This window comes from the organism of the source record quoted next, unplaced genomic scaffold (genome assembly GCF_019419815.1).
Source record: "Pyrus x bretschneideri cultivar Hongxiangsu unplaced genomic scaffold, Pyrus_bretschneideri_v1 Contig9, whole genome shotgun sequence".
Taxonomy (NCBI): Eukaryota; Viridiplantae; Streptophyta; class Magnoliopsida; order Rosales; family Rosaceae; genus Pyrus; species Pyrus x bretschneideri.
The window spans coordinates 410,456-435,452 of NW_025999831.1; the positions used below are offsets into that span (position 1 = coordinate 410,456).

At 36.5% G+C, this 24,997-nt stretch overlaps 3 protein-coding genes across 5 annotated transcripts; 1 reads left to right on the plus strand and 2 right to left on the minus strand.

Moving 5' to 3' along the window:
- Positions 1 to 12,953: 12,953 nt before the first annotated feature.
- Positions 12,954 to 14,926, plus strand: LOC125473546 (probable arabinosyltransferase ARAD1). The gene has a single exon (XM_048576508.1). The coding sequence runs from the start codon at positions 13,436 to 13,438 to the stop codon at positions 13,880 to 13,882; it is 447 nt and encodes a 148-aa protein (XP_048432465.1). The 5' UTR covers positions 12,954 to 13,435; the 3' UTR covers positions 13,883 to 14,926.
- Positions 14,927 to 15,635: 709 nt separating this feature from the next.
- LOC103944339 (tetratricopeptide repeat domain-containing protein PYG7, chloroplastic) lies at positions 15,636 to 18,713 on the minus strand. Of its 3 annotated transcripts, none has more exons than XM_048576506.1 (5): positions 18,348 to 18,713; positions 17,456 to 17,507; positions 16,948 to 17,240; positions 16,611 to 16,757; positions 15,636 to 16,162 (listed from the first exon to the last, which is right to left on the minus strand). In XM_048576506.1, exons 1-5 carry the CDS (start codon positions 18,606 to 18,608, stop codon positions 15,863 to 15,865), a joined length of 1,053 nt encoding a protein of 350 aa, XP_048432463.1. In that variant the 5' UTR covers positions 18,609 to 18,713; the 3' UTR covers positions 15,636 to 15,862. The 3 variants fall into 3 exon arrangements, with proteins under 3 accessions (XP_048432463.1, XP_009353051.1, XP_009353053.1); XM_009354776.3 differs by having other exon boundaries at positions 17,452 to 17,503; positions 18,348 to 18,712; XM_009354778.3 differs by having other exon boundaries at positions 17,452 to 17,507; positions 18,348 to 18,491.
- Positions 18,714 to 19,248: 535 nt separating this feature from the next.
- Positions 19,249 to 23,687, minus strand: LOC103944439. The gene is made up of 4 exons (XM_018646743.2): positions 21,809 to 23,687; positions 20,682 to 21,050; positions 20,191 to 20,363; positions 19,249 to 20,071 (listed from the first exon to the last, which is right to left on the minus strand). Exons 1-4 carry the CDS (start codon positions 23,565 to 23,567, stop codon positions 19,499 to 19,501), a joined length of 2,874 nt encoding a protein of 957 aa, XP_018502259.2. The 5' UTR covers positions 23,568 to 23,687; the 3' UTR covers positions 19,249 to 19,498.
- Between the last annotated feature and the right edge of the window lie 1,310 nt (positions 23,688 to 24,997).

Consider the following 24,997-nt stretch of genomic DNA (forward strand, 5'->3'; position numbering starts at 1 on the left):
CCTACAAGCATGTAATCAAATCCTATGTGAATGACTCGTCTACTTTTGATAGTCGGCCAACTTTGCTGTACTTTTGATATATCGAAAGGATGTACGTATTCTCTCCCCTTTATTTACTTTTGTTGGTTGTTTCTTCAGAATTGTCTGCTCATACTCATATGGTCACAGGAAAGCTAATGTTTTTTTCTTCCTTATTTCCTTTTCTGTGCCTCACAATTGTGTTAATTCTGACTACCAATCTGAACAGATCAAGGTTAAATCTAGATACTCTCCAAAGAAATTTCCTTTTACATAGATTCAATAATATCTAGTTCTAGATCTGCATATGTTGCAGTGGTCAAGACAGCAATCATAGTTGCATAGATTCAAGTATAAATTTCTTATTTTTACTGTGCATGTGGATGCGATTCACGATTTGAGAGTTACATGTTAACTTGTTCGTATAGTTTGCTACGGAAAAGGAGATGCATTATGCCGAAAGAATGCAACATAAAATGTTTGCTCATTCTTTTAAGCTTCCATTTTTGGTTCATTCACTGTTTATGTTGTCAACTTTTGCCTTGTTTCTTTCGCTGTCTTTCGTTTTCTGTTTTGGTCTAGGTTGTTCGTTCATTCCTAACTCACGGCTCTTGACTTTCCGGTTCCACATGTTCAGGGTGGCTTTGTTCGGCAAGAGTTATTCTATCTTCTACAAGGCCTCCCAGGGTACGCACACCTCCAAATTCTGCCTCAACATAGCCGGTGACACCCCATCATCAAATCGCCTCTTTGACGCTATTGCTAGCCACTGTATCCCCGTCATCATCAGTGATGATATTGAACTTCCGTACGAGGACGTGCTTGACTACTCTGAGTTCTGCATATTTTTTCGAACAAGGGATGCTCTTAAGCAGAACTTTCTCGTAAACCTCACCACGAACATTGGGAGGAACAAGTGGACGCGAATGTGTTGTTTCGTAGCAACGAACTGGCAAAATGATCGTTTGGATGATCGTACCGGTGAATAGGTATGATTTTTTCTGGGTTTCTATTCTCTTCATGGGGACTGCTCTGTTCGGCCAGCTAGATGTAGACTGCGGTCTGTTTTTTCCAATTTGCATGAAAACTTGAAAGGACGAATGTGTGCAGGAAATAAAAATTGGTGGTCAAATTTGCATAAATTAGTGGTTTCCATCTGACATTAGAATCAAGTTGGAGGGCCAATATGCGATTATTCAAGTTTCAAAGCACATAAAAAAGAAGATAGTTTTCGACAAGGGGGGCAAGTTGAATTGAAAATTTTGATTTGAGCTTTCCAATCCAATATTTTTCGACTTTGCAGCACCTTAATCAAATTCGACATCCAAAAATTGAAATCCGAAAATTCCAAACAAGTTTAGAACAAAATTGGAATGTAAATGAATTTATTGAAATACATTGTGTTTTTCAGTCTACTCCTCAGGATGACTAATTTATGTTGAAATAATGGAAAACAATCATATCTATACATTCTGGTACATATTTGATTCTTATCGATTCTCTTTCTCTCTAATAATTAACTATTTAACTCACTAAAATCGCTATCCTTGTGATAAAGAAAATTTCATTAAAATGCAAAACTCCACTAGTTCTCTTTTATAAAGCGGATTATTCCCACTACGTTACCATATGGTAATCTCCTTAGGTTTACAATCTTACCTTTCGAATTGGTGGGGCATATTCAAGATTTTAGGATTTGGCTACTATATTTAAGACAGTCACTATATCGACGGCCAGATGGTAATTGTATTAAATACATGTATCACAAGAATTATTATCTGATCGTCAGATAAAAATAGTATTGAATAATGCAATTTTAGACTATCGGGTCGAATGAATTGAAAAAATCAAAAAACAAAAATTAATAGTGTATAGAAGGTAAAAAAAGATGTATGGATAGCAACAATCAAGTTTTCCGAATCAAATTACAGACTTAGATGCTAGAGAATACAAAATGTGACTATCGAAGGCAGGCCTAAATCTAGGACCGTGGAAAAACGAAATGATAACTCAACAACCATTGAATGTTTCGGAGAATGCCAAGCAAAACTTACATAAGCTGCTGCTGATAGTATCCTCGTCAACGCACACTGTCAGATGATCTCTCCTTTGTTTTTACCGGAACATCTCTGTACATTTTCACTTGTTCCATCAAAGCTTACCGCCGTGGTATTGCTACCTTGTTATTCGGATCAAACAGTAGTACTTCTTCAAATGCGTTCAGTGCAGCCTTAAAGTCTTTCCTCTTTTCGTAAGCATCACCTAGGTTGTTCCAAGCTGTGACGTAGCCCGGTTGAAGCTTCACGGCAGTTTCAAACTGCGTAATTCCCTTAGCAAGTTTACCCTCACGGACATAACTGACACCGAGGGCATTGTAAACCTATTCAAATAAATGAAATGTGGAAACCAATATCAGAAAATTCATAATCCAAGCCCAAACATATGATGTAAAGAAAAATACAATCCGATTTAAATGGGTGGATGGGATTACAGTTCAAAACATGTAAAGGGTACATAGACTACAAAATCATGTGAAACTCGGGATGTATAGACTCCCTGAACAACGAACAGATACAATCATACAACAGCACTGAATATGTAATACTCAGAATGACAGGTTAGTGTTAGGGATGGGCAAATACCCATTGGTTATGGGTAACCGCGGTTATCCGTCCATTTAAATTTGACGGTTACGGTTATAGGTTTTCATTTAGATAAATAAACGGTTATGGATATAACCGTTTACCCGTGAAATATAAATGGACGGTTATGGGTATAACCCGCGATTATAAACGGGTACCTATTTAACCGTTTATTTTAATATATGTAAAACTAAAAAAAAAAAAATTAGTTATGTTCTAACTAGGTTTAGTATCCTGAGATATATTTGGTTATAAAGGGCCATCTTATATATATATATATACATATATATATATATATATATGCCTCACTTGAGAGAAAAATATAGTTGATAGAACGGACTAATGTTTAATATATGTGATTGAATGTGTTAAAGCATTAGAGTGTTCGACAGATTTGTTTTGGAGTCTTTTGGACCTTTGACCAATTTAAGATAATGATTACCTTGAGCATTTAGAAACATGTTATTATCAGAGTTGTTAGAGATTGAAGTGAAACAGGAGCCATGTATTATTTTGTTTATTTTCTTTACTAGTATCAGATAAGAGAAATGAACGTAGAGAGGGACAAATGAGGAAAACATGATTATTACTTTCTGCTTTTTATCTTTTTGTACTGCCCATATGATACAAGCATACGTCTCTTTTAATGCATGTAAAAAGCTTACACACCAAACCAATAAGAACCAAACTTCTACTATTTAAGCAATATAATTTGACTTCTATTCTTCCACTTTCCACCCTTAGCCATATGTGGTTGTTTTCTTTATGTGGGCATTGACACCAATTTCACAACAGAAATCCTTATTTGAGTATTTATAGTCTCAACAACTACTAATGTTAGTGAGAAACAATTCAAGAATTAATTACAAAAAACAAAAAGGCACAACTTTGTATTACTTATAGGCAAGTAACCCATTTTTTTTTTTTAAAAAGGCACAACGTACGGAGAAATATCATCACTGTAATTCCCAAGCCTATCTTTTCTCTTTATGCAGCTGCACCCCTCTCTCTCTCCTTCAGTTAAATTTAAACCACAACTCATTGTTAAACACCCTCATGACACTGAGCTAAGGAACGACAACCCTATATTTTAAGTCGTCAATCATTCTTTTCACACATAGGTCCCGAAGCTATTCCTGTTCACTACATATGTATATTGTATTTGTTTGCAAGTATCATGAACCTAGAGTTCGTACTTAAACTCGAACTTGAAGTTTTGAAAATAAGTGTTATAGAAATTCGAAGTTTCATAAAATAATCCACCCATAAAAATCCGGAGTTCTTGTAGGTGATTTGTTAGGATTACATATAGATGATACTTTTAAAAACAACTGTAAAATTTAGTATGTGCAAATTACTTTATTGTCCATAATTTTATTTTATGATAGAAGACAAAAATGTTTTTTCAGTCTTTATAGTTGACAAAATAAGTTTCATTAATATGTGGTTTAAATTAATTTCTTTCTTACAAATATGTTATGTGTAAATAAACTAACTTGAAATAAGTCCAATTTTATGGAAAGAGATCCTCTACAAATCCCTTCCACCAAATCCACTAAATAAATCAATTCGGCTCTTGAAATTTGATCTAACGGCTACAAACAGGGGGCTCCTTTAAAAGTTATAACTACTTTAGCCGTTAGACTAAATTTCAAGAGTCCGAATTAGGTGATTGGGTGGATTTGGTGGAAGAAATCCGGAAAGGATTCCTTTCCCAATTTTATGTCCTAACAATTAGATTAATCCAATTTTTAGTTTTTTTATTTATTTATTTAGGTCCATGAATAGGACCCCATGTGTCAGCACTTTTTGTTGTTAGGTTGATACTTTGCATTGTGATTACTATTTTACTCTATTATAATTATTCAATGGAAAAAGAAAAAAAAAAATGATACGATCGGTACTTTATTAGCTGTGCTCCTTGAGTACAATCGCTATAACTTTAGCGACTTATATAAGAAAAAGTCGCTAAATTCATACCGATCCCTCTCTTTGCAAATTTTTTTTCGGTTTTTTTATTTTTATTTTTTATTTTGTTAATGTTTCTTTTATTTCTCTTACCATAACAACAAACTATCATATTCATGTTTTTCAAAATATATTTTTTCCGTGCAAAATATATTATAATTCATTTTTAAACACTTGTAATCAATGATTTAAAACCGAAATTTAAAGATATTTTTCTATTTTCTCACTTTAAGAATCAATAAAAAATAGTTTCAGAACCTAATAATTGGTAAGATCACATCCAAAGGTTTTGCAATATTTTCCTTAACTTCAGCGCAAAATATTTCTTAAAGCTAAAAATTTCAAATTTATTTTTTCACAAAAATCTGTGTGCTATAAGCCAAAGTTAGAGTCATTCTATTCGCACCACATATTTCCTAAAATTAATTTAGGACATTTCCAAAATTTCGGACACCTATAAATCTCTTGGGGGGCCTTGCTATTAGTTATATTATTTTTCTATTTTTTTTTCAACTCAGGTACCCTATTAGTCAGCATAAACTCAGATTTTAGCTGATCTTTTACAATCTAAACTACCATATAAGTATTTTTACAGTCTAAACTACATGTCATATAAGTACTTATACAAGCTAAACTACCTATCATATTGTAATATTAGTCGGCATAAACTTAGATTTCAACTGATCTTTTATAATCTAAACTACCTATTATATATGTATTTTTACAGTCTGAACTACCTGCCATATAAGTACTTGTACATTTTTTTATGAAATGATAAGATTTAATGTGTAACTTAAAGTTCCATGTTAATTCTGGAAGAGTCATAATAAAACATTCAAATTGTGTTTTCAAATATGAACACTTTAATTGCTCTACTTATTAGACCCTACCTATGACTGTGCAATACATTAGACCCATATCAAAACATGCGGATCAGGATCCTCTCCTAAGTAAAGGGTGGGGATCCTCCTGACCAAGCTCATCGGGCCGTTGAAATTTTATCCAACGGCTACAAACATGAGATCCCTCTAAAAGTTATAATAATTGTAGCAAATGTTGAGAAAGACGTCATTGCCCCATACAAGCATGTAATCAAATCCTATGTGAATGACTCGTCTACTTTTGATAGTCGGCCAACTTTGCTGTACTTTTAATATATCGAAAGGATGTACGTATTCTCTCCCCTTTATTTACTTTTGTTGGTTGTTTCTTCAGAATTGTCTGCTCATACTAGTATAGTCACAGGAAAGCTAATGTTTTTTTCTTCCTTATTTCCTTTTCTGTGCCTCACAATTGTGTTAATTCTGACTACCAATCTGAACAGATCAAGGTTAAATCTAGAAACTCTTCAAAGAAATTTCCTTCAACATAGATGCGTTTCGATGTAAAATCAATAATATCTAGTTCTAAATCTGCATATGTTGCAGTGGTCAAGACAGCAATCTTAGTTGCATAGGTTCAAGTATAAATTTATTGTTTTTACCGCTCGCGGGTTCCAGATATGGTGTACGTATCGGAGGCGAATCAGGATTTGAGAGTTACATGTCAACTTGTTCGTATAGTTTGCTGCGGAAAAGGAGATGCATTATGCCGAAAGAATGCAACATAAAATGTTTGCTCATTCTTTTAAGCTTCCATTTTTGGTTCATTCACTGTTTATGTTGTCAACTTTTGCCTTGTTTCTTTCTGTCTTTCGTTTTCTGTTTCGGTCTAGGTTGTTTGTTCATTCCTAACTCACGGCTCTTGACTTTCCGGTTCCACATGTTCAGGGTGGCTTTGTTCGGCAAGAGTTGTTATATCTTCTACAAGATGAAAAAGATGTTCATTTCACGTTTGGGAGTGTTCAAAACATGTTCAGGGTATGCACACCTCCAAATTCTGCCTCAACATAGCCGGTGACACCCCATCATCAAATCGCCTCTTTGACGCTATTGCTAGCCACTGTGTCCCCGTCATCATCAGTGATGATATTGAACTTCCGTACGAGGACGTACTTGACTACTCTGAGTTCTGCATATTTGTTCGAACAAGGGACGCTCTTAAGCAGAACTTTCTCGTAAACCTCACCAGGAACATTGGGAGGGACGAGTGGACGCGAATGTGGAAGAAGTTGCAGGAGGTTCAGAAATTCTATGAGTTTCAGTTTCCGTCAAGGGAGGGCGATGCTGTCCAGATGATATGGCAAGCAGTTGTTCGCAGAGTTCCAGCTATCAGAATGAAGTTACACAAGTCTAGACGATTCTCTCGAACAGTTTCTCAGAAGGAGACGGGGTTAAGCAGGATACCATCACCAAGTAACTTTTGGTAAGACGGGGGAATTAACACTGTCTGTCTCTGCAGATTTTCTGACTATTAACTACCACACAGGACTAAACTACAAGAAACAACATTGTGCAAACATCTTCATTTGCTCCAACATTAGAAAATTAAATTGGATAAGTTAGTTCTACGCCTTCAAAACCGATTTGTTCTTCGCTCCTACTCAGGATAGAATTCAGTTGGTAGTCATATTTCATTTCTAAAGAAAAGGTTGTCATCCGTAAACTCATAATATTTTTATCTGGTCACTTGCATCCGACATTCTTACACGCATTTTGTCCTTGTCGTTGTGTTGTTTCGAGCAACGAACTGACAAAATGATCGTTTGGATGATCGTACAGGTGAATAGGCTTGCATTTCTTGTCAATATGTATGATTTTTCTGGGTTTCTATTCCCTTCATGGGGACTGTTCTGTTTGGCCAACTAGATATAGACTGTGGTCTGTTTTTTCCAATATGCATGAAAACTTGAAAGGACGAATGTGTGCAGGAAATAAAAATTGGTGGTCAAATTTACATAAATTAGTGGTTTCAATCTGACATTACAATCAAGTTGGAGGGCCAATATGCGATTATTCTAGTTTGAAAGCACCTAAAAAAGAAGATAGTTTTCGACAAGGGGGGCAAGTTGAATTGAAATTTTGATTTGAGCTTTCCAATCCAATATTTTTCGACTTTGTAGCACCTTAATCAAATTTGACATCCAAAAATTGAAATACGAAAATTCCAAACAAGTTTAGAACGAAATTGGAATGTATCTGAATTGATTGAAATACATTGTGTTTTCCAAACTAAACTCCTCAGGATGACTAATTTATGTTGAAATAATGGAAAACAATCATGTTTATGCATTCTGGTGCAGATTTGATTCTTATCGATTCTCTTTCTCCCTAATAATTAACTATTTAACTCACTAAAAACGCTATCCTTATGATAAAGAAAATTTCATTAAAAAGCAAAACTCCACTAGTTCTCTTATATAAAGCGGATTATTCCCACTACATTACCATATGGTAATCTCCTTAGGTTTACAATCTTACCTTTCGAATTGGTGGGGCATATTCAAGATTTTAGGATTTGGCTCCTGTATTTAAGACAATCACTATATCGACGGCCAGATGGTAATTGTATAAATACATGTATTACAGGAATTATTATCTGATCGTCAAATAAATATTGTATTGAATAATGCAATTTTAGACTGTCAGATCGAATGAATTGAAAAAATCAAAAAACAAAAATTAATGAAGTATAAAAGGTAAAAAGGGGTGTATGGATAGCAACAATCAAGTTTTCCGAATCAAATTACAGACTTAGGTGCTAGAGAATACAAAATGTGACTATCGAAGGCAGGCCTAAATCTAGGACCGTGGAAAAACGAAATGATAACTCAACAACCATTGAATGTTTCGGAGAATGCCAAGCAAAACTTACATAAGCTGCTGCTGATAGCATCCTCGTCAACGCATACTGTCAGATGATCTCTCCTTTGTTTTTACCGGAACATCTCTGTACATTTTCACTTGTTCCATCAAAGCTTCCCGCCGTGGTATTGCTACCTTGTTATTCGGATCAAACAGTAGTACTTCTTCAAATGCGTTCAGTGCAGCCTTAAAGTCTTTCCTCTTTTCATAAGCATCACCTAGGTTGTTCCAAGCTGTGACGTAGCCCGGATGAGGCTTCACGGCAGTTTCAAACTGCGTAATTCCCTTAGCAAGCTTACCCTCACGGACATAACTGACACCGAGGGCATTGTAAACCTATTCAAATATATGAAATGTGGAAACCAATATCAGAAAATTCATAATCCAAGCCCAAACATGTGATGTAAAGAAAAATACAGTCTGATTTAAATGTGTGGATGGGATTACAGTTCAAAACATGTAAAGGGTACATAGACTACAAAATCATGTGAAACTCGGGATGTGCAGACACCCTGAACGCACGAACAGATACAATCATACAACAGCACTGAATATGCAATACTCAGAATGACAGGTTAGTGCTAGGGATGGGCAAATACCCATTGGTTATGGGTAACCGCGGTTATCCATCCATTTAAATTTGACAGTTATGGTTATAGGTATTCATTCAGATAAATAAACGGTTATGGGTATAACCGTTTACCCATGAAATTTGAATGGACGGTTATGGGTATTACCCGTTGTTATAAACGGGTATCCGTTTAACCGTTTATTTTAATATATGTAAAAACTAAAAAAAAAATTGTTCTGTTCTAACTAGGTTTAGTTTCCTGAGATATATTTGGTTGTAAAGAGCCATATAATATATATATATATATATATATATTTATGCCTCACTTGAGAGAAAAATATAGTTGATAGAACGGATTAATGTTTAATATATGTGATTGAATGTGTTAAAGCATTAGAGTGTTCGATAAATTTGTTTTGGAGTCTTTTGGAACTTTGACCAATTTATAATAATGATTACCTTGAGCATTTAGAAACATGTTATTATCAGAGTTGTTAGAGATTGAAGTGAAACGGGAGCTATGTATTATTCTGTTTATTTTCTTCACTAGTATCAGATAAGAGAAATGAACGTAGAGATGGACAAATGAGGAAAACATGATTATTACTTTCTGCTTTTCATTTTTTTGTACTGCTCATACGATACAAGCATACGTCTCTTTTCATGCATGTAAAAGGCTTACACACCAAACTAATAAGAACCAAACTTCTACTATTTAAGCAATATAATTTTGACTTCTATTCTTCCACTTTCCACCCTTAGCCATATGTGGTTGTTTTCTTTATGTGGGCATTCATACAAATTTCACAACAGAAATCATTATTTGAGTATTTATAGTCTCAACAACTACTAATGTTAGTGAGAAACAATTCAAGAATTAATTACAAAAAACAAAAAGGCACAACTTTGTATTACTTGTAGACAAGTAACCCCATTATTTTTCTTAAAAAAGGCACAAGGTACGGAGAAATATCATCATGGTAATTCCCAAGCCTATCTTTTCTCTTTATGCAGCTGCCCCCCTCTCTCTCCTTCAGTTAAATTTAGGCCACAACGCATTGTTAAACACGTTCCTGACACTGAGCTAAGGAACTGAATGTTTGTTTACTACAAAGCCGTTCACAATATTCATTAAGCAATCCAAGTAATCTATATAACATGGTTTTAATTTCGATATTTTTTCAGCAATAATTGCATGAAACATTCACCATGAACCATGAACTCTAATTTACGTTTGTTTTTTCTTTTTTCAAATTGTAGATTCAGCTTAAATTTATTGTTCTTATAATTGTGGTGAATTGAATATGCGTGAATAAGAGAAGAAAAAAAATGGGATTTTTCAAACCCTACACGCATGGGAGCCATAGCTTGAAGTCGCGCTGCCCGAGCCACCAAGTCGTTCCTGCTCCAAAACTCTAAGGTCCAAAACAAAACCGTTTTGCATCATTTTTCTTACGGACCTGGGCTGCCTGCAGTCGACCCGCAACCCAATTGGCATATGCACCAAACCGTCCCACTTGTTTTTTTTCTATTGTGCTTGTTTTTTTTTTTTGGCTCGCATGAAATAACAAGCCCATAGGTTAGGCCTTGTTTATCAGTTTTCCTTCTTAGCCCAATAGTTGGGTATATAATCTATTAACCCATTTACTTCTCCTTTGTTGCCCAACAACCACTCTTTTGGGCCTACAAGCCACGACAGCCCCATATTTTAGGTCGTCGATCATTCTTTTCACACATAGATCCCGAAGCTATTTCCGTTCACTACATATGTATGTTTGTTTGTAGGTATCATGAACCTAGAGTTCGTACTTAAACTCGAACTTGAAGTTTTGAAAATAAGTGCTATAGAAATTTGAAGTTTCATAAAACAATCCACCCGTAAAAATTCGGAGTTCTTGTAGGTGATTTGTTAGGATTACATGTAGATGATACTTTTAAAAACAACTGTAAAATTTAGTTTGTGCAAATTACTTTATTGTCCATAATTTTATTTTGTGATAGAAGACAAAAATGTTTTTTCACCCTTTTATAGTTGACGAAAAGAGTTTCATTAATATGTGGTTTAAATTAACTTCTTCCTTACAAATCTGTTATGTGTAAATAAACTAACTTGAAATAGGTCCAATTTTATGGAAAGAAATCATCTCTGGTTCCCTTCCACCAAATCCACCAAATCAATCAATTTGGCCCTTGAAATTTGATCCAACGTCTATAAACAGAGGGCCCCTTTAAAAGTTATAACCACTTTAGCCGTTGGACTAAATTTCAAGAGTCCGAATTAGGTGATTGGGCGAATTTGGTAGAAGAGATCTGGAAAGGATTCATTTCCTAATTTTATGGCCTAACAATTAGATTAATCCAATTTTTAGTTTTTTATTTTATTTTATTTAGGTCCATAAATAGGACTCCATGTGTCAGCACTTTTTGTTGTTAGGTTGATACTTTGCAATGTGATTACTATTTTACTCTACTATAACTATTCAATGGAAAAAGAAAAAAAAGAAAAAAAAAGAAAAAAAAATGAAAAGAAAATGATACGATCGGTACTTTTCTAGCGATGATCATTGGGTACAATCGCTATAAATTTAGCAACTTAATTCTTTAAAAGTCGCTACCCTCATACCGATCCCTCTCTTTGCAAATTTTTTTTTCAGTTTTTTATTTTTATTTTTTATTTTGTTAGTATTTCTTTTATTTCTCTTACCATAACAACAAACCATCATATTCGTGTTTTTCAAAATATTTTTTTTCCATGCAAAATATATTATAATTCATTTTTAAACACTTGTAATCAATGATTTAAAACCTAAATTTAAATATATTTTTCTATTTTCGCACTTTAAGAATCAATAAAAAATAGTTTTAGAACCTAATAATTGGTAGGATCACATCCAAAAGTTTTGCAATATTTTCCTTAACTCCAACGCAAAATATTTCTTAAAGCTAAAAATTTCAAAATTTATTTTTTCACAAAAAACTGTGTGTTATAAGCCAAAGTTAGAGTCATTATATTCGCACCACATATTTCCTAAAATTAATTTAGGACATTTCTAAATTTTCGGACGCCTATAAATCTCTTGGGGGGCCTTGCTATTAGTTATATTAATTTTCTATTTTTTTTTTTCAACTTAGGTACCCTATTAGTCCGCATAAACTCAGATTTCAGCTGATCTTTTACAATCTAAACTACCATATAAGTATTTTTACAGTCTAAACTATATGTCATATAAGTACTTGTACAAGCTAAACTACCTATCGTATTATAATATTAGTCGGCATAAACTTAGATTTCAACTGATCTTTTATAATCTAAACTACCTATTATATAAGTACTTTTACAGTCTAAATTACCTGGCATATAAGTACTTGTACAGTTTTTTATGAAATGATGAGATTTAATGTGTAACTTAAAATTTCATGTTAATTCTGGAAGAGTCATGATAAAACATTTAACGACAGTTGGTGCAATTTTGTTTTCAAATTATGAACACTTTAATTGCTCTACTTATTAGACCCTACCTATGACTGTGTAATACATTAGACCCATATCAAAACATACGGATCATGATCCTCTCCTGAGCAAAGGGTGGGGATCCTCCTGACCAAGCTTATCGGGCCGTTGAAATTTTATCCAACGGCTACAAATATGAGGCCGCTCTAAAAGTTATAATAATTGTAGCAAATGTTGAGAAAGACGTTATTGGCCCCCTACAAGCATGTAATCAAATCCTATGTGAATGACTCGTCAACTTTTGATAGTCGGCCAACTTTGCTGTACTTTTGATATATCGAAAGGATGTACGTATTCTCTACCCTTTATTTACTTTTGTTGGTTGTTTCTTCAGAATTGTCTGCTCATACTCGTATAGTCACAGGAAAGCTAATGTTTTTTTCTTCCTTATTTCCTTTTCTGTGCCTCACAATTGTGTTAATTCTGACTACCAATCTGAACAGATCAAGGTTAAATCTAGAAACTCATCAAAGAAATTTCCTTCAACATAGATGCGTTTCGATGTAAAATCAATAATATCTAGTTCTAAATCTGCATATGTTGCAGTGGTCAAGACAGCAATCTTAGTTGCATAGGTTCAAGTATAAATTTATTGTTTTTACCTTTCGCGGGTTCCAGATATGGTGTACATATCGGAGGCGAATCAGGATTTGAGAGTTACATGTTAACATGTTCATATAGTTTGCTGCGGAAAAGGAGATGCATTATGCCGAAAGAATGCAACATAAAATGTTAGCTCATTCTTTTAAGCTTCCAGTTTTGGTTCATTCACTGTTTATGTTGTCAACTTTTGCCTTGTTTCTGTCTCTGTCTTTCGTTTTCTGTTTTGGTCTAGGTTGTTTGTTCATTCCTAACTCACGGCTCTTGACTTTCCGGTTCCACATGTTCAGGGTGGCTTTGTTCGGCAAGAGTTGTTATATCTTCTACAAGATGAAAAAGATGTTCATTTCACGTTTGGGCGTGTTCAAAACATGTTCAGGGTATGCACACCTCCAAATTCTGCCTCAACATAGCCGGTGACACCCCATCATCAAATCGCCTCTTTGACGCTATTGCTAGCCACTGTATCCCCGTCATCATCAGTGATGATATTGAACTTCCGTACGAGGACGTGCTTGACTACTCTGAGTTCTGCATATTTGTTCGAACAAGGGAAGCTCTTAAGCAGAACTTTCTCGTAAACATCACCAGGAACATTGGGAGGGACGAGTGGACGCGAATGTGGAAGAAGTTGCAGGAGGTTCAGAAATTCTATGAGTTTCAGTTTCCGTCAAGGGAGGGCGATGCTGTCCAGATGACATGGCAAGCAGTTGTTCGCAGAGTTCCGGCTATCAGAATGAAGTTACCCAAGTCTAGACGATTCTCTCGAACAGTTTCTCAGAAGGAGACGGGGTTAAGCAGGATACCATCACCAAGTAACTTTTGGTAAGACGGGGGAATTAACACTGTCTGTCTCTGCAGATTTTCTGACTATTAACAACCACACAGGACTAAACTACAAGAAACAACATTGTGCAAACATCTTCATTTGCTCCAACATTAGAAAATTAAATTGGATAAGTTAGTTCTACGCCTTCAAAACCGATTCGTTCTTCGCTCCTACTCAGGATAGAATTCAGTTGGTAGTCATATTTCATTTCTAAAGAAAAGGTTGTCATCCGTAAACTCATAATATTTTTATCTGGTCACTTGCATCCGACATTCTTACACGCATTTTGTCCTTGTCGTTGTGTTGTTTCTGTTGGTATTCACCGGAGTTTGCTTACTCAATACCAAAATATGTGGGTGATAAGTTTACAAACTCTATCACACCTCTCACTTTGCACTCTCAATAAAATTGGACAAAGAAAGAAATAGAGAAAGGAGGGAAGCAACAAGCTTTGGCAAAACACTTGGATTTTGATATATGACAAAAGGTTTACAAACTGATGGAATAAGAAAGCTTACAAGCTTCTTCACAATTGGAAGTGGGATTCGGATTGGATGATTCTAAAGCCTAGCAAGGAGGCTTATTTATACAAGCAGAAAATGAATAAACAATAAGACAACACATGCAAACAGATCATGTGAACTTTGGACAGCTACAACAGCTCACATCTCTGCTGTCTTTCAACACACTTTCAGCTAGCACATGGAGGAAACTTTAGTCTTTGTAGTTGCAGCATGTGTGGATACAACCTGTAAAGAAACTACCAGCTAGCAGCAACCTTTTACAGACTGTTTTTATTTGAATTTCCAACAGTTTCGAGCAACCAACTGGCAAAATGATCGTTTGGATGATCGTACCGGTGAATAGGCTTGCATTTCTTGTCAATGTGTATGATTTTTCTGGGTTTCTATTCCCTTCATGGGGACTGCTCTGTTTGGCCAACTGGATGTAGACCGTGGTCTGTTTTTTCCATTTTGCATGAAAACTTGAAAGGACGAATGTGTGCAGGAAATAAAAATTGGTGGTCAAATTTACATAAATTAGTGGTTTCAATCTGACATTACAATCAAGTTGGAGGGCCAATATGCGATTATTCAAGTTTCAAAGCACTTAAAAAAGAAGATAGTTTTCGACAAGGGGGGCAAGTTGAATTGGAATTTTTGATTTGAGCTTTCCAATCCAATATTTTTCGACTTTGTAGCACCTTAATCAAATTCGACGTCCAAAAATTGAAATCCGAAATTTCCAAACAAATTTAGGACGAAATTGAAATGTATCTGAATTTATTGAAATACATTGTGTTTTCCAGTCTAAACTCCTCAGGATGACTAATTTATGTTGAAATAATGAAAAACAATCATGTCTATGCATTCTGGTGCAGATTTGATTCTTACCGATTCTTTTTCTCCCTAATAATTAATTATTTAACTCACTAAAAATGTTATCCTTGTCATAAAGAAAATTTCATTAAAAGCAAACCTCCACTAGTTCTCTCTTATAAAGCAGATTATTGCCACTACGTTACTATATGGTAATCTCCTTAGGTTTACAATCTTACCTTTCAAATTGGTGGGGCATATACAAGATTTTAGGATTTGGCTCCTGTATTTAAGACAATCACTATATCGACGGTTAGATGATGATTGTATTAAATACATGTATCACAGGGATTATTATCTAATCGTCAGATAGAGATTGTATTGAATACATGCAATTTCAGACCGTCAGGTCGAATGAATTGAAAAAATCAAAAAACAAAAATTAATGGTGTATAGAAGGTAAAAAGGGGTGTAGGGATAGCAACAATCAAGTTTTCCAAATCAAATTACAGACTTAGATGCTAGAGAATACAAAATGTGACTATCGAAGGCAGGCCTAAATCTTGGACCGTGGAAAAACGAAATGATAACTCAACAACCATTGAATGTTTCGGAGAATGCCAAGCAAAACTTACATAAGCTGCTGCTGATAGTATCCTCGTCAACGCATATTGTCAGATGATCTCTCCTTTGTTTTTACCGGAACATCTCTGTACATTTTCACTTGTTCCATCAAAGTTTCCCGCCGTGGTATTGCTACCTTGTTGTTCGGATCAAACAGTAGTACTTCTTCAAATGCGTTCAGTGCAGCCTTAAAGTCTTTCCTCTTTTCGTAAGCATCACCTAGGTTGTTCCAAGCTGTGACGTAGCCCGGTTGAAGCTTCACGGCAGTTTCAAACTGCGTAATTCCCTTAGCAAGTTTACCCTCACGGACATAACTGACACCGAGGGCATTGTAAACCTATTCAAATATAGGAAATGTGGAAACCAATATCAGAAAATTCATAATCCAAACCCAAACATATGATGTAAAGAAAAATACAATCTGATTTAAATGGGTGGACGGGATTACAGTTCAAAACATGTAAAGAAATCATGTGAAACTCGGGACGTGTAGACACCCTGAACACACGAACAGATACAATCATACAACAGCACTGAATATGCATTACTCAGAATGACAAGTTAGTGCCCTTTTAACAGATGCAACTCCGGGAAGGACTAACACAAACAACGGAACCAAGTAGCAAGCATTGCAATACCACAAAATCTTGAAATTGGAATACAACAATTAAACAGTCGCAAGTATTTTTATAACACAATTCTTAAGCCATCTGTTTGCTGGATTCAGTATGATGTGCTTTAGTTTAGACAATAGAAGTGCAAATATATCTGAGAATTCATCATACCTGAGCAAGATCTTGGTCGTCCCCATCCCATTTCTCAATTGCCTGAACCAAATACTTAATAGCAGCAGGATAAATTTTCCTCCTCAGCATCACTGCTCCAAGTTCGAAAAGCTCAGTTGCATCAGCATCACCGCTTCTTACTTGCTCCTGGTATTTAGATAGAAAAAATTATAAGGTGAGTAACCGGTTGGCGGTTGTAGACAGCCTCTGTCAAATGTCCATAACAGCAGACAAAACATTAAAGAATTTAATGTCTAGTATAGGATGTGTAGTAAGTGTCAAGGCAGGAGCAAAGTATGTTGAAAACAGTAAATAATGGAAAATGCAAGGCTCATACCTGCAATTCTTTGGCAGAAAGATCAAGTTCTCTACGTACAAGCACTTGACGGATCACAAAGAAAGTTCCAACCCCAAGAAAACCTAACAATAGTAGCAAGTATGATAGCTGGATTCCTAATTCAAATAACTCCCCGGTCTCATAAACCGCATTTGGTTTAATAATATCACGCGATTGAGCCATTGGAGCAGAAATCAGCAATAAGCTTTGTCCAACCAAGAATGCAGATACCCAAGCATATGGCCTCTTCATGAATTTTACATCCCCGGTAACCGAAAGGTTCCCAAAAATCTCTGCAATAAGATGATGATATCACAAAGATCATTCCCAACAACCAAGTAAAAAGTAAATAATAAATCAACTAAAGTTGTTTGTGATCCACACAAATGAAACATTTAGGTACATAATGATATCATGTTAAAGAAATTTCGAGCAGTCCATAAAAGTTAACAATTTGTATCATGTCTATGTGAAGATCAATATTTGTAGTGAATAGGAAATTACTCTCCAAAATTGTTGAGGCAGGAGTTTCCACTGCTAGTTCTCCACGGAGTATCTGCCTTCACCCACGATTGAACAACATATTAGTAAAAACAATTGTTAACGGAATTTAGACTAAGAAAGCCACAAAAATATCTTGTAGATGTTTCTAATCAGGCGTTGTAGAGAGCCACTGTCACAAAAAATTGTTAGACTATCATCTCTTTAGATGTTATTAAAACAATCAGAACACAAAGGAGAAACATGAATCATTTGGAACATAAGAGCTATTTATAGGATGGATATCAAGCCTTCGATGCTTCAAAATGCGGAAGCAGAAGAAAGGACAATGGTTCCCTTGTAGTAAGGTGAATCATTCAAAGCTATAAAAATCTCGGTCCATAACTCAGAACTGCCTCCGGTGTCAATGATTTTGTGCCTTTTGTTTTTAAATTTCACCACCACAATTAAACGTAGTTTTAGGCATCAGTCATATAGAGTACCTGGAGCTAACAGAAGACTTGGCGCAAAACCGAGCTACTAAAACCGAGCGCAGCAGCTTTCTAGGATTCATACGGCCAACCCACTTCATGGGACAAGGCTTGGTTGTTATTGTTGTTGTTGTTTTGAGTGATTAATTCTCGTTATTGCTTCCAAATTTTGATCAAAGCTACTACACAACCATAAAAATTCACTTCCAACGCTATCTATACACTCAATTAATGTAATGCAAATTCTTACGGCTCTCTACTGAATTGATTAAATACAGCAGCATTTGTAGCAAAATTAATTGCATTTTTCAATCGTGTTTCGTTGCGAAATCAAATCCTCATCAACAATCAACGAACAGACTCACGAACTTCAATTCAAGAAAACAAAAAACCAATTCTGAAACTTGTTAAGAAAAAAGTAAATAATACCTCGACCTCATTGAGCTCTCGAATCTCCTCCGCCGTCTCGACCCTTAGAGTTTCATGGCGGGAAGCTAAAGGCGCGAACTTGAGGAACCGTACGGACGCCGAGTGAGATGACCGAAGAGAGCTGAGACTGAGAAACGGCGCCGTGCTGCTCGAGCCTTGTCCGCACGAAACATATGAAGTTCTCGGAGGGTTGGGCGAAATGGTGGAGGAAAGCGGTGCGAACGGTGCTCGTAAAGGTGGAGTTCGGAGGACGGTGGCCATTGGAGGAGCTCAGAGCTGGGAGAGATAAGAGTGGCGATATTGAAAACAGGAGTGGAATTAATGATAGTACTGAGAGTGGGTAACTGTTATGGATAATGAAAACTGACAAAGATCTTTAAATTTCTTTCTAAACATAAAGGGGGTTAATTTGATTTGGACCGTTGGATGCGCATTTTCGTATGTAGTCTGATCGTACGGTTAATATACTTGTAGGATTCAGGGCACGACCACCGCTGAAGTAAAAGTGACAATTTATTACACCAACCTTAAAATAACTCACCCCCAAGGGCCAGAGATGCAGCCTTTGAAGAGAGATCTACATTTTCGATTTGTGTAAAGTAGGCTAGTAAAAATGATTAATATGGATCAAATGATGTAAAATGAATGGTCCGAACTCATTTGATGATTAGATGGTGTGAACCTATTGACTGACATTTATTGAAAGTTAAGGGACTTGTGCTGGCCAAACTTTAACAGAATGATTAAATTGATATGCGGTATTGAAAGTCAGAGATCAACTTTATCAATTTTTTAAACTCAAGAACCAAAATAAGGAGTTGAATCAATGTCAAGGATCATTTGCTCCTTATTTTGTGTAATTCACGTGTAACCATTTCATTGGATTTGTGGGTCCCACATATAAACTAATAGAATAGTTGATAAAATCTTAACTGAATGACCAAATTAATGTACAGTAATGAGTGTTAGGGAAGACATTAATTGATTTTAAAAGTGAGGGACTAAAATGATATTACTTCTTACTGCTGTACAAATTGTGAAGCAGATCTCCCAATCACTTGGTATCTAACAAATTGCAAGATCTGATTGATTGGTTGCTCCAAAATTAACCAAAATAACTAACAGGGGACTTGGATTCATCTCTGATTTGATCACATCCACGTTCTTCTTCTCGGGTGAATACTTGGGACAACTCGTTCCAAATGCTCTAACCCGTCGCAATGGTAACGAGTTCCTGTCGAAATGCCTACATCGTTGGCAACCATACCAAATTGCCGGGGGTGTCGAATGTTTTCGTACGGCAAATATGACAGCGGCAAATATGACAGCGGCGGTATTGGATGTGGTGCGGCAGCTGATATTTCTGGCCGCTGACGTTTCCAGGGGTGTCTGCTGTTTTCATGCGGCAAATATGACGGCGATACATATCCAGGGGTGGGATTTGGTTTTGGATGTGGTGGGGAAGCTGATATTGATGCCCGCTGACGTTTAGATTTAAACTGTTGTGCTTGAAACTTGGCAGTGCGTTTATTCTTCTTTTTCCGCGGTTGTTTAACCTTGTGACATGGCGCCAGACGCTTCTGTATCAACTCGTCCTTTTGTTTCTGCAGCTTCGCTATTTTTGTTTCAATAGCCTGGGGGGAGTACTCCGACTCTAGGTCGTAATCTTTAATGCATTCAATCACAGCTCTTAGATCAGCTATTTCTCCGTTTACAGCCTTAATCTGCAAACAAAAGTAATTTAGCATCGATAGATGGATGCATATTTACATTGAGGATGGCCGCAGCAACAATTATTTATTTGCAAAGCAGATATTGTATGTCCAGAGAAGAGCTAATTTACCTCGTTACCAAGTAGTTTTGTTTTCGAGATAAGTGACTGGAAACGCTTCCTCGCAATCTCCACATGTTGTTTCAAGAGGGGTCCCGGGGGAAACTTGTCAATTAAGTTGAAGGTGCAAATAACCCTAACAGCCTCAATCCGTTGCCCCCATTCAATAAGAGTCGGAATAGCATCTGCGGCACATAAAGTAAAAATTGAAGGATTTTCATCAACTGCCCCAGATAAGCTTCAAGGGGAGATCACCAACCAAACTCGAATATAAGGTAATGCTAGCAAATGCATAAACGAAAGAAAGCCTATAATAGAATAAACTAGCTAGAACATAACAATTATGGAAGGAAAATACAGTTGATCAGCATGGCAAGAACGTGAATAAGAGCTTAAAACCTTTTCCTAAGAAATCATCCCATTACCAAAACTCCGAAAATAAGCAAGAGCCATGGTAAGAGAAATACTAACAACCATGCAAGCTAAATTTTCAAGAAACTTACCAGGGATCTTATCTCCACAACCAGAACTCCAAATATATTCTAGGGCCTGTTTATTCTGCGAAATCAACCCGAGATAATTTACTAACTCTTCTCCATTTAACACAGAAAACAACTTGTCAATCTGTAAAAATTCATTCTGTATTGAGTGATTCCCACTAGAATGTTCATTTGATAACCCCTGGAAATTCCTAGCATCTGTGGTGGCAGTTTGACGAAGATTTGGAGAAGAACAAGTTGGACCCCCCTGCAAATTCCTAGCATCTGTGGTGGCAGTTAGTTCAAGATTTGGAGAAGAACAAGTTGCAGCATTCTTTCCCAGCGGAGATTCTGGTTTATCAGTTTTGATAGAGGAACAAAGGTTGCTGCTCGCTATTCAATTGAAAAATACAAGGAAAATGAATTAGAGGTTAGTGAGTGAATAATTCTGAATTTAACGTATCAAAGTATAGCTTTATGGGGCACTTAAAAAACATTAAAAAAAAAAACAAAAAAAGGCCCAGCAACAAGAAGAAAGTATTTGCTTCTTAAAACTATAAAGAAAAAACTGTATGCAATATTAATATACAACAACACCTATCATTGCTTCTAACTACCTTTTAAGGTATGTCTGCTTAAAATTAAAGAGCATAAAAAGAGAAACATTCAACAAAACAAATATTTTTATCATTGCTTGCAACGACATCTTAAAGTACATGGCTACTTCAGAAAGCTACTCTAAAATGAAAATGTATAAAGCACATCCAATATGGAGTGCGACCAACGCTACTCCACAATGCAAGAACTATAAGTTTTCATTTTTATCTATTCCGTAAAGCACTGCATCACTGGTTCAGAATGTTTCTTTATGACAGCTATATGTAATCAATCTTATAATGCGAAAACGTTTACAGAACTATGACCCTATCCCGTCCCATGATCGCATCAAGTGTTACTGATATAGATTTCGACTTATTACTTAACAAGGATAGGAATATACAAGAAAAACCCTTACAAATCTTCAAGCCTAGAGAATTCAATCAGAAAATATATTTTAGATTTTTATTTTTACAAGGCATAGAAAAAAAAAGGACATTCAGGTAGAAATATAAATAAGTTAGAAAAATTAATAAAACAGGAAAACTGATTACCAGGTGTGTTATCTGCGGTGTCAAGGATCCCGTACAATTCATCTGACAATTTTTCATGATCAGCGGCTATACTGAGAAGAGACTGAAGCTCCTCCCTGTCAGAAATAGAGTTCAAGTCATATGCCATAACAAGCCACAAAAAACCCAAAACCTCCAACCAATTCTCAGCCGCCACAGTCATCTTAGCTCTCCATTCACCCGCCAACTTCTTTGCTTCTGCTCTGACCTGTTCACTAATTTGTGGTGAGACTCTCTTTACCTCCTTTAACAAATGAATACAGCTCCTTCTAATTACACTCAAATCAAAATCAAATTCCCTGTTTTCCACAGTCGAATTTGAAGGGTAAAACCCTTGCATAGCATCAAGAACTAATTTTGCTGGGTCTGATGACAATTGAAGACAGGCTGAAACTTGGATAGAAACTGAATCAGTTCTCCTAAAATAATCATTCATGAAAAACTGCAAGCTCCTACCATCCCTAATGATTCTTGAATTATTGGTTGCACAAAAAGGAGGGACGGCAATGTTATCAGGGATATCTCCTGATTGTTCAATCTTCACTTGAGTATGACATATATCAGTCTTCTCCTTCGATTTATTTGTGCAAATATGTTCTTTGGATTTTTCAAATTCTTGTTGCTTCAATTCAAGCTCTTTGGTCTTTTGTTCAAGCTGCCTCACAGATTCCTGTATCAACTTGTCGACTGAATCCAAATGCCTTTTGCGGGAATCCAAATTCTTTTCTTTCAACTGACACTCATTGAGGCAATCATTGACCCTCCCGTCAGTCAAATTAAGTTCGTCGGCTTTTGATTCAAATTGTTTTTCGACCTTCTCAACACGTCTTTTAAGTTCCAATTCAAGTTTACAGTCCCACACCCCTATTGACTTCTGAAGTTCACACAAATCCTTCATTTTCGATTGAACTACATTCGTTTTTTCTACTATTAATTTCTCAATCAAACCGAGTTTATGCTCTCTTGACTTCATCTCTTTGTCGTATTCCTCAATCAATATTTGCTTAGCTCTAATTTCGTCGTCTCTCAAATCAAACTCTTTCCATTGATCCGCAACCTTACCCCTAACCGCATTTAACTGCCGCTCCTTTGACTCAATCTCTTTCGACAATTCTTTCATCCGATGTTGTGTCTTGTAATACTCCATCTCCTTATCCTTAACCAATTTCTGTAATTCTCCTAATCTACCTTCTTCAACCAAATACTTGTCGAAAGATAACTTAACAGACTGCAATAGGGACGTACCTTCTTCAACCTCCTGCACAAGTTCCTCAAATTCCCTGCCTTTGGCCGCCAGAGCCGAGTTCAATTCCGAGTCTTTGGCTTCCAAGTCCGCGAACCGGATCTCCTTCTCCTGCTCCTTTAACTCAATCTCTTTCGATAATTGTTTCACCCGTTGTTGCATATTATAATACTCCATTTCCATACCCTTAACCAATTTCTGTAATTCTCCCAATTTACCTTCTTCAACCGAATACTTTTCGAAAGATAACTTAATAGACTGCAACTGGGACTTACCTTCTTCAACCTCCCGCACAATGCCCTGCAATTCCCTGCCTTTCACCACCATCGCCGACTCGAATTCCGACTCTTTTGCTTCCAAGACAGCGAATCGAGACCCGATCACCTTCTCCCGCTCCCGGAGCCCTTCGAATGCGGCGTGGAGCGAGACCCTGACGGAGTCGACGTGGTCATCCAGGTCCTTCTTCAGCTTCGAAGCTATCTCTTCCATTGCTGTCATGCTTCTCCGCTGCTCCGTCGTGGCGGACGCCGTCGTACCGGGATATATTTTTGGTTTTCTCAAAAACCCTAACAAATGACAAGCGCGTAGTTGCCTCTCCTGCCCGGTATGTGACTCATTTTTGGTTCTTTGGTCAACAAAAGCGGAAACAAGACAGAGTCCCACCGAAGAGGCTCGGACACTGAAAGGGATGACGTGGGACTAGTTGAACTCGACACGTGTCATCCTTTCCTGCTTGCTCTTTGGTCAACAAAAGCGGAAACAAGACAGAGTCCCACCGAAGAGGCTCGGACACTGAAAGGGATGACCGAAGAGGCTCGGACACTGAAAGGGATGACGTGGGACCAGTTGAACTCGACACGTGTCATCCTTTCCAGCTTGCTCTTTGGTCAACAAAAGCGGAAACAAGACGGAGTCCCACCGAAGAGGCTCGGACACTGAAAGGGATGACCGAAGAGGCTTGGGCACTGAATGGGATGACTGAAGAGGCTCGGACACTGAAAGGGATGACGTGGGACCGGTTGAACTCGACATGTGTCATCCTTTCCAACTTGCTCTTTGGTCAACAAAAGCGAAAACAAGACGGAGTCCCACCGAAGAGGCTCGAACACTGAAAGGGATGACGTGAGACCAGTTGAACTCGACACGTGTCACTCCTTTCCAACTTGCTCTAATTGTTGAAAAAATTAGTATTTGGTCCCTAGTTACTAATGTTCATTAATTGAATTCTAATTAATTTTCAGATTTTAATCCAAGTCCCTAGCATTAATGTAATGATGAATTTACATGTCAGTTACATAATTTTTTTTAAATACAAATTGATTTAGAATTTTAATACTCACATCTTTAAACTCCTAACTAATTTTCAATTCAAAACATTTCCAAAATAAATAAAAAATTAGAATAAGTTTTTACCCATTAGCTTTTTATAAAATGTTTTCAATTTTTTAATCTTTTATGCACCTATTCATGTAATTTTTTTTGCAATTTTTTAATCTTAAAAAGTACCTATTCTTAAATATAGCAATTTGTTATTGTTGATCCTAAAAACTACTAACCTACGTGGCATGCAGTCCGAGTAATTAATAAGCTAACTACGTCATTCGATTGTGTGCAGAGCGTGCCAACTCGTCAGCCGAGCTCGACCAATGAGTAAAATTTGTTGATGTTGCGTCGAAAACGCTATTGACTTCTTGATCTTGCAATTGCGGGCGAGGAAACACGTCTCGGCCCTTGGGTTCTCGAGCCTGAAGACAAGGCTGCTACTTCTACAAAGTTCACAGATCGTCGGTGACGGGTTCAATCACGGTGATTATATTCGTAAGAATATAAGCACGCCAAACTGGTACCAAGCTATACGAACACAAATACTCAAAAGAGATGTATGTCTTGATGGTGAATGTGGTTCTGCCGTCAAAATGCCGAACTCT